Below are 10,084 nucleotides of genomic sequence, written 5' to 3' on the forward strand. Positions count from 1 at the left end.
TATCAATTTATGCATGCTCTTACAGATTCTCATTGGGCTACCATTAAATGCATCCTGCGTTATCTTAGGGTACATTAACACATGGCCTCCATATTACTGGTAGTCTTTCCTTTGCCTTACATGGTTTTACAGATACAGATTGGGCAGATAGTGTTGATGATAGAAAATCTACAGGTGGTTATCTTGTGTTCTTTGGTTAGACGCCGATTTCGTGGAAATCAAGTAAGCAACATACAGTTGCTCGTTCTTCTACTAGAGATGAGTTCAAAGCCTTAGTTGATGGCACTACTGAGGTTATCTAGCTTCAGTATTTATTGACAGATCTTCAAATTCCATCTGTTTTTGCTCCTACTATTTGGTGTGATAATCTTGGTGCCACTTATTTGTTTGTGAATCCTGTTTTCCATACTCGCACAAAATATATTGAGGTTGATTATCATTTTGTTCGAGATAGAGTAGCGAAGAACGAGATTCAGATTCATTTTATTTCCTCTTAGGATCAACTAGCAGATGTCTTTACTAAGCCACTTCCTACTGCCTCGTTTACTGCTTTTCATTTCAAGCTTCGGGTTGCTCCTCCACCCTCAGCTTAAGGGGGCATATTATAGAATGTACCTATATAGGAAATATTGTATATATGAAATATTATAGTCATACTCTTGTGTGGTAACCCCCACCATTCCTATTGTACATTGCCCTACACATATATAGAAAGGGTTGGCTAACCAATAGGTCAAACCCTAATTATTCTCAACTATGATATTCCTAAGACTATAGTCCTCTCCGTAGTTTACCCCTCTAATCACAGAAGAGTTTCAAAATAATGCAACAAGTAGAGGAACAAGGAAAAATCTCTTTCCTTCAGTAACAACAAATAGAGGATATGGTAGGGCAATTTCTATCTAGAAGCCGAGTTATTCAAGATTCGATAGAGCAAAGAACCACAACTATGAACATCATTTAGGATGACATTGAGTTACATAGGAGAAGATTCCTTAACCCATAGCAATCTATTTTTAGAGCAGGACTTAACAATTTATAGAAGTTATAGAACTTGGCACAAATTATATTCCACAGAGCTAGATTCCACATACCAAATCAAGGTGCAAAACAATAAACTACAAAAAGTATAGCAAAACAAAACTCAGGAGCCCATAAGTAAATCAACTTAACCATAAGGCTGAGCTGAGTGACCATACACTACAAATCTTTCCAATAGCTAGACATAAGTAAGTGAACAACTCACTCCCCAACAACATTCAATACAAATTCACTAAGTATAATAGACCCAATCACCTTCTGAAGTTAGAGAACTTACAAAAACTAGACAACACAAAATAGTAGCAAGTATCTATGCAGTCTTCGATGAAGTAAAACCACCTATGTCGCCAATATGGATTGATGTAGAGAACTGCTGAAATTGTCATCATCACAATTATGTAACATACAACGAAACTGATGTAGAAAAAATCCATGTCTATGAAACCATCATCTTCTTGTTCATCATTAAGCATTGGCTGCAATGGTGATTCTTCTTCACTACAATTGTTTCGCAATGGAGGTCCACACAAGAAAGGATTACCTTCATAACTGCTTTCATCAAAGGTCCCAAACTGATATTTCCTCTCTGGAGTTTCACCTGACAAGTTATTGTGTGCCACACTGAAAACTTCTAGAGTGTTGAGTACAGTGAGTTGTGGAGGGATGACACCATTCAAGTTGTTGTAAGAAAGATCCAAGCTCTCTATCTGCTTTAAGTTTGAGAATGTTGCAGGGATAGATCCAGTGAGATAGTTGTGTGACAAGTTTAATGAATGTACCTCACTTAAGTTTCCCAGTTTAGGTGGTATTGCTCCGAAGAAATTGTTATTGGATAGATCAATGCCAGACATGAAACTAAGAATTTTTCCCTTGTAACTATAATACATACTTTTAGTTGCAAATTCTATCACCTCTTCTATAGTGATGGGTAAATAACTGCTATCCAAGTTGTAGATACTCTCCACTAGTGGTGGACCCATGGTTTCATAATAAGCTTTTCTTATGGATCTTGATGAAAAAACAATTCCGAGATACACTAAGGCTTTCTTGGAACTTTCCTTGAAAGTAAGATTGCCCAAACAGGAAGGTAATGGACCAGAGAGCTGATTTTGTGAAACATCCAAAATGCTTAATTGTTCTAAAAAGCATAACTGAACAGGGAACTCACCGTCAAAGTGATTAGCCCTCAGAAGAAGAACATTCAATGTCGAAAGATTGCCAAACCAATTTGGAATGGTGCTGGTGAAGTTGTTATCTCGGAGATCCAATGTAACTAGAGAAGAGCTGTTATGAAATCCATATGTTAATGGACCGCTCAATCTATTTTTGGATAGATGCACATGGGTTATATTTGGTGGATTGAAACAAGATGGTATAGAACCAAACAACTTGTTCTCAGAAAGGTCCAAATATTTAAGACCGTCAAGCTTACAAAAGTCTATTGGAATTGGACCCTTAAAATGGTTTTTGGACAAATCAAGTGTGCGGAGTTGCGTGGAATTAACAAACCACCTAGGAAGCATGCCTGAAAATTGATTGTTACTCAAACCCAATGCAGCCCACTTTTTCTTTAACAATGATGGAAAATCTGTTATCTGACCCCAAAACTTATTACCGCTTAGGCAGAGATAATTCAGTGTAGTAGAATTGACCACTGAGACAGGTAATTGCCCACCCAAATTATTTTTTGACAGGTCAAGAAAAGTTAATGTTGTAAACTGTTCTAGTTTTACTGTAGACAATTGATTGCTGGATAAATCTAAATCTCTGAGAGAGCTAATATTTCCTAAACAAGAAGGAATACAACCAGTGATTCCATTTTTAGCCATCCTTAAAGTAACCAAATTTGGAAACATCAAACAAATATGTTTTGGAAATTGACCGCGCATATTGTTGTTTGATATATCTAATATGGTCATATGCGGATTTGGGTGATCTTGCAATTGCAAAGTACCAACAAAAGAGTTCTCACTTAGAAATAGTTGCTCCAATCTTGTATTGTTCTTAAGCAACCACGATGGGAACATTCCACTGAAGTTGATGTGGGAGAGATCAAGGAATCTTAAGTTGTATTGGTTATAGAGGAAGCTGAAAATTTCTAAATTGAGTGCTTCTGATGTTGAACTATTTGACAAGCTGAAATAGACTAGTTGGAACTTTGGAATAAGATTATGAAAGGCAGTAGGTTCCGTTACTAGTATGTTGTTGTCACTGGAGAAGAACTTGAGGCTTGAGTGGTTCATAAAAGGCTTCATTGAAATGGGAACTTCAAAGTGGTTATTTGATAGTGAGAGGAATTCAAGGGATATGATATTGGTAAGAGGACCCGAGGTAAAATTTCCAGTAAATTGGTTTCCAGAGACATCTAATAGTTTTAAAGATGACAAGTTTTTTAAACAATCTGGGAGTGAACCCTCTAGATTATTTCCAGATAGATCTAACTGCTCCAGATTCTTCAATTCACAACAACCTGTAAAATTTATCTCTAATCATGTTAAACCTAGTGATGAAAATATCATTTAATTATTGTGGGTTGGAGGAGTTGTTAGTTTACCTTGAGCAAGTAGGGTGCCATGGAGGTCACATTCACCAACAGATAAAACCTTAAGAGCAGGCAATGGTCCAATATTCTGTAGAAAGTTTATTGGGAGAGCAGTATGATCTAGATACAATTCTTCAAGTATGGTCGAATTGAAGAAAGTCCCTGTGAAAAAGAAACAAAAAATATTATGAAAAGGGTAGTGATACAGAGCAACCAATCCATTTTACATTATTATACTTATAGACGGCTTCAAAATTAATAATTAAGATTTTTAAATTAGTTTCCTGCTTAACCTTGACTTATTGATGTCCTGCTTAAATTAGTTTCCTGAAGAGAAAGGGTCTTTAGGGATGGCAATGCTCCCAATGACTGAAGTAAAAAACTTCCGATGATGGTGAGTTTGTCTAGACCAAGGACTTCCAGCTTCCTTAAGCCTGTGATATGTAGAATTGAAACCAAACAATCAAATAAGTAGTGAAATTAAGTATTTTGAAGATAAAGTAGCAGTTATCTTGATTGAGTTTAGATGGTTGTTTTTAAACCTATGATAGAGAACTGCCAGTGAGTACATTTTAAATTTTTTGATTCAAATGATTTTTAAACAAAAACAACAAATTGTTTCAAAGATTTAAGCATTTCAAAAGGTTGCTAAAAAATGAGCTAAATAAGTTGGCATGTACCATCCCAAAAATAAATTTGGGTAAATTATGCTTAATTGGCTAGATGATACCAGGAAATATTCACAACTTTACCATTGATAGCCGTTGATCTTAACAAGATATTGCCTGATAGATTTAAAGACTTAAGAGAAGGAAATCCACATAGATTTGATAAAATGCTGTCGTTTAACTTATTATAGCTTAGGTCAAGGTTCTCTAGTTTCCTCAACTGTGATGATAGGATCTCCAAACCTGCAAGATAATTGTTGCAATATGTAAGTCGACATGATGCCCTAACGGTATCCAAAATAGACAGTAAAAATCATGCATTACCATTGATACTTGATCCAATCAACTTATTATATGAGAGATCCAAAGACTTGAGGGATGAAAGCCCACTTAGAATTGATAAGACGTTGTCGTTCAATTTATTGAAACTCAGGTCAAGGTTCTCTAGTTTCCTCAGCCACATCGGTTGGAATTGAAAAGCTACAAGATATATAATTATCAATTATACATGATATAATGATACATGAATGCATATTTAATTGAAAATAGTTTGTGTGCACTTTAAAATATTAAGAAACAAGCTAGATGGTTTTATGCCTTGAGATTGTGTTTTTGTCATATGAAGATTGTGGGATGTATTGAAAATATCAATTCTGTATATACTTATTCACTTGACAAAGAAATCCAATAAAAGAATGTCATATAAATCAGTTAGGTAGGAATTATCTACAACTTACTATTGGCACCAGTAGATCCTGTCAACTGATTCTCTGATAGATCTAAAGATTTGAGAGATGAAAACCCAGTTAAAGAAGAAAAAATGCTATCGTTGTATTGATTCCCGCTTAGGTGCAGGTTCTCCAGTTTCTTCAACCTTGATGACAAGACTTCAAAACCTGTAGCAAGAAAAAGATCATACAAAATATTCTTTTACATATCGAAAAATTTGAGAGATAAAAACCCAGTTAGAGATGAAAAAATGCTATCATTGTAGAGATTCCCCATTAGGTAAAGGTGCTCCAGTTTCTTTAAAGATGCTATGATATCAATTGTCATAGGGTTAATTCACATTGTAGTTCAGCCCCTTGCCTGGCTCAGCCTTCATTCTTTTTATCCACTCGTGTTTGATTAATAACTAAATGTTTCTTCTTATCTAGAGGTTTCTCCGCATTCTTTTCTGTTACAAGATTAGAAAATGAAACAACGTATACAAGTACACAAATTATTATACGAACCAATCCCAACTTTTATTAATTTCAAGAAAAAAAAAAAAACATAAATCCGTATGAGTGTGCGCTATGCACTGCAAGATGATTCTTAAAGACCTATGGAAAGGAAATAAAGGTATAGAAAAAATCATGCAAAAAGGAGAAAAGGAAAAGGTTATGAGCTAGATGATTAAATTGTTACCATTGAAGCCTCTTGATCCTTTCAACCGATTGGCTGATAAATCCAAAGACTTGAGAGATAAAAGCCCAGTCAAACATGATAAAATACTGTCATCATTAAATAGATTGAAGCTTAGGTCAAGGACATTCAGTTTCGTCAGTTTTGATGATAGGACTTCGAAGCCTGGAAGAGAAACATCAAAGCAAGATAATAGACATTAAACACCAGCCACTTCATCAGCGTAATTTCAGTATACGATTTACACAATGATATAAATTTATTTTATGATTATAAGAAGATAAACATTGAACCAACCTTGATTCTCAAAGCACCCAACTAATTCATTAGCCTTCAAATCAAGACTTTGCAATTCTTTAAAAGGCAGAAACAAAGACGCGTTGAGAACCCAATCGCCCAAACTCTGATCCCTTGCACCCCCAAGAGAGAGTTGGATCACTCGTCTTGTAGTGTTGTCACACTCGATCCCATCCCACCCACAACAATCAGCAATATCCTCTTGATTGACCATCCAGTCGCTCAATTGCCATTGAACGTTGTTTGGATCGATCAAAGCTTTGATCTCTAAGAGACCAATTCTCTCTTCCTCCAGACACCCGTGGCAATGACCATACCATTGGCCAACGGAGGTCAATAATGTTAGCAACATCCAAGCCCACATTTTTTTCATCATCGTCTTGGATAATTCTACGAAGCACTACGATAGAATATTGTTGATTGTTATGTGTATTGGGGCAACAAAAGAAGTCCTACTTATACTGCACTTTGGTACGTACTCTTCGTGCATTCAATTGAATTTTCTTTGCTGAGCTGTGAATGATGGGTGCATTGTTGGAGAGACTTTGAAAAGTCACAATCTGGCCGCATTTAAAAATATTTAAAATTAAACTGTTGTACACCAATTATTATTTAGCCGTGTTTAGATGTGTATATATGATAGTATAAGTTATGCACAAATTTCACTCAAAGTCACAAAAAAATATATATATCTATAAAAAAATTAATTTTATCTATAAAAGAAGATGAATTGAGTTAATAAAAAAATGATTTTAGAGGTTGAACATTAAGGGTTTCTTCCACTGTTCTGTTTTGGTGTTCTTAGATGAATTTTATCTGTAAAAAAAGAAGAAAATGACTTGTTTTCATTTTTTTTTTATTAGTTAAATTGAGTTAAAGCAGAAAATGTCGTGCATGCCGATGCTTGGCTTGCGGGGTGCCTTTTTTATTTACCATAGAAAAAAAGCCATCATCAACGTTTCGTCATTTCAACTAATGCTGTTGATACTTCACATGCAATGTTGTTTATATTATTAGGCAGCGACACATAAAATAATTCAATTTATTTCCAATCAAAGTGTATTGATCAACATTTCAGTTTATAATGTTAGTTAATTAGAAAATTTAGCAAGAAAGTAGAGCAGTAACATTTCAAGCTAATTCAATTTGCAATTCTTAATTAATTAATTAGAGTGGCAACAATGTTTTAAAAAAACATTGGAAGAATAATAGAAAATAAAAGATATTTTAACTGAAAAGGGAATTCTTAATTTGTGTAGTTCAAAACCCACTCAAATCAAACATTAAGATAAAATAAAAAGGATATAAAATTATGACATGGTTACTTTACAGAACTTCACTATTAAATATTGAGGATTACAACAGCTAATTGAGTATACACAAACACAATCACATTTAACAGTTTTATTGACAGAATTTTCTGTTGGTATTTATACTACCATTCCATTAGCAAGAATTTTACCGATAGATTCACGGATGAAAATTGTTTGTCGGTAAACCTTTCATCGGTAATTTCATTTTTGTCGGTAAAAAAAAACCCTGATGGTTTTACAGATATAAAATACACACCAAAAAAATTACCCGTTTTAATATACTGACGAAATAATTTCGTTGGTGATTGGTAATGGCATTTATTGTAATTTTATTCCAACCTTATGTAAAACACCTACATAATTATTCCGTTAGTGATAGTGGCATATGGAGTAAATTGTTTCAAACTCTTTGGAATATACCGACGGATTGTGTCCGTCGGTATATTCATCTATAATAATTAAAAAATATATTTTTTAAAAAATCTTTTGAACAAAAAAAGAAAAAAATTAAAAAAATAAAATTGTATTCAAGTATGTAAAAATAAATTTGAATAATATAAATCCAAATATTCATTACAAATTTATATGTTCAAATAAAATTAAACTAGAACAATGACGACACTGGAGGAGGAGGAGGAGGAGGTTGGTCGTTCCCAGGACCAAACAGCCAAAAAAAGAGCGCACATGTACACCCATATGTGATCTCATGTCCGTTGAGAGTCGTTCATATTTTTCGGTGAGATTGACCGAATGTTCTTGCAAGGCTGCGAACTCCTGAGATTGGGTGCTCGATACCGATTGCGAGCTCCTAACGATTAAGACACTATGGGTCGTTTGCAAGTTCTTGATCGTAGTGTTAGAGACTCTGTATACCCGATTTCTATTGGGTCCACTAGACGATCCTGTCTCCATCTATAAATCCGGATCAACATCTGGGTCGAAGGATCATCCCCGTATCTTTCCCTTAACCGGCTGTTATATATCTCCTGAAAATAAAAACTAAAATCAACAAATTACATTCAAGAAAATAATAACTTACAAAAAAAATGATTGAATGAACTGTTGGGGATTCCGGCTCCCCCATGCGCGGACCGGGGGTGTACTGATATTTGCTCATAGGAGGGTAAAGCACACTGACACAATATTTTACGTGGTTCGGCAAAACCGCCTACATCCACGGGAGAGAGTCCATTTTATTAGAGATTAGAGAAAGGATACAAAACAAATACATGGAGGAGGAGGATCACTTCACTCTAACTCTACTCCCAACTCTCATTGTTGCACTTGCAGCTGCTGCAATGGCAGCAGCCTTGCTGCCATTGCAGCTCTCCACTTTCTCTCTATACTCTTCACATTCTCACACCTCTCTTACATTTTGCTCTACTCTCTTGCTGCCTATTTATAGGCAAGAATGGTGCCACCAGCTCCAACACTTCTTCAACAAAGGTGGCTGCCAACTCCAGCTCTTCTTCAACAATGGTGGCTGCCAACCTTTGACATCTTGGGTGGGTGCACATGGTTGGTGCAACTCCAGCTGCAGCTGCTGCAATTGTCAATGGTTGTTGCACATTAATGGCAACCAACCCAACAATCACCCCCTTTGCCATTCATGTAGGGCAACTGTCCTCTTGCTTCTTCAGCACAGGCTTGCATCCTGCAGCTCTTCCAAGCTTACCATTCCGAGAGCGTCTGTGGCCAAGTTTACAGGTACTCGCCAAACCTTTCAATCACCAGAGTCACCAAAGCACACCTTTTCTCACACAAAAGGATCACTACAACCAGATGGTCTGCCACTTCACATCTGAAGAGTGTTAACGCTTGTCTCTGGGACACACTGCATTCCCCTTCGAGCGTATCAACCATGCTCGGTCCGGAATGATTCATCAAGCCTTACACCAAGGCTTACAACACCCCCTCAAACGGAAATTTCTTTTTCCAAGTGCGACAGTCATTATCTGAGTATCTCAATATGATCACGAGCTCACCACTCTTCCAAGAGTCTACTCATCCAGGAGTTGCGTCTGCCCTCTGTTCCACCCTAGGAACCACGCCTTACTTCTCCGTGAGTCTCTCGCTCTTAGTCTCAAGAGTCCAGGTAACTCTCCACCTTCACCTATGGGGGCAGCCCATTAAAGGTTGATCCATATATGTCTTGATACTGAGTATTACAATGCCTTCTCCAAGCTCACCACCTTGACAAGAGTCAACTTGTTCCCGGAACCTGCGCATGCCCTCTGCTCCTTCATAGCAGCCGCGTCTTAATGCTCCACAAGTCATCCACTTATTGTCCAAGGCAAATGTCTTCTAGCTCATTGATCTTTAGCATGGGGGCAATATCCATGAAAGTCAATCCTGCATTTGTCTTCATACTCATCATAGCCACTTCATTGGCTATCCATCTGTCCACTCATATCCAGCCATCACATTGGCTCTGGGGTTGTTCTGAACTTGGGCTCCTATCGTGGCCCACACACCTTCTCCTTAGGTGTCTTCGCCCGTTGTCATGGGGCGGTCTGAACTGGGGCTCCTATCATGGCCCTTACACCTTCTCTAAGGTGTCTTCGCCCGTTGTCATGGGGCGGTCTGAACTGGGCTCCTATCATGGCCCTCACACACCTTTCATCTAAGGTGTCTTCACCTTTCATAGGTGGCCGCATCCTCCTTCAGCTGGGATGCATCAAAGTGGCTTTAAGATTCTCTACCACCATGTGCACTATGGGAGAGATTACTGCCACTGACTACATAGAAAGAGAAAGTTGCGGTATACTCCTCGCAATCCTCCACCTCGATTTCTATGTTTGGAGCTTCTGCGCCTT

At 37.0% G+C, this 10,084-nt stretch overlaps 1 protein-coding gene across 1 annotated transcript; it reads right to left on the reverse strand.

The window, feature by feature from the left end:
• Positions 1-1,045: 1,045 nt before the first annotated feature.
• LOC18098533 (receptor-like protein 15) lies at positions 1,046-6,365 on the reverse strand. Its single transcript, XM_024602115.2, has 8 exons — positions 5,956-6,365; positions 5,662-5,823; positions 4,989-5,147; positions 4,576-4,731; positions 4,336-4,494; positions 3,877-4,017; positions 3,596-3,745; positions 1,046-3,511 (listed from the first exon to the last, which is right to left on the reverse strand). The coding sequence occupies exons 1-8, from the start codon at positions 6,329-6,331 to the stop codon at positions 1,293-1,295; spliced, it is 3,522 nt and encodes a 1,173-aa protein (XP_024457883.1). The 5' UTR covers positions 6,332-6,365; the 3' UTR covers positions 1,046-1,292.
• Between the last annotated feature and the right edge of the window lie 3,719 nt (positions 6,366-10,084).

Source organism: Populus trichocarpa, chromosome 5 (genome assembly GCF_000002775.5).
Source record: "Populus trichocarpa isolate Nisqually-1 chromosome 5, P.trichocarpa_v4.1, whole genome shotgun sequence".
In the NCBI taxonomy this organism is placed as follows: Eukaryota; Viridiplantae; Streptophyta; class Magnoliopsida; order Malpighiales; family Salicaceae; genus Populus; species Populus trichocarpa.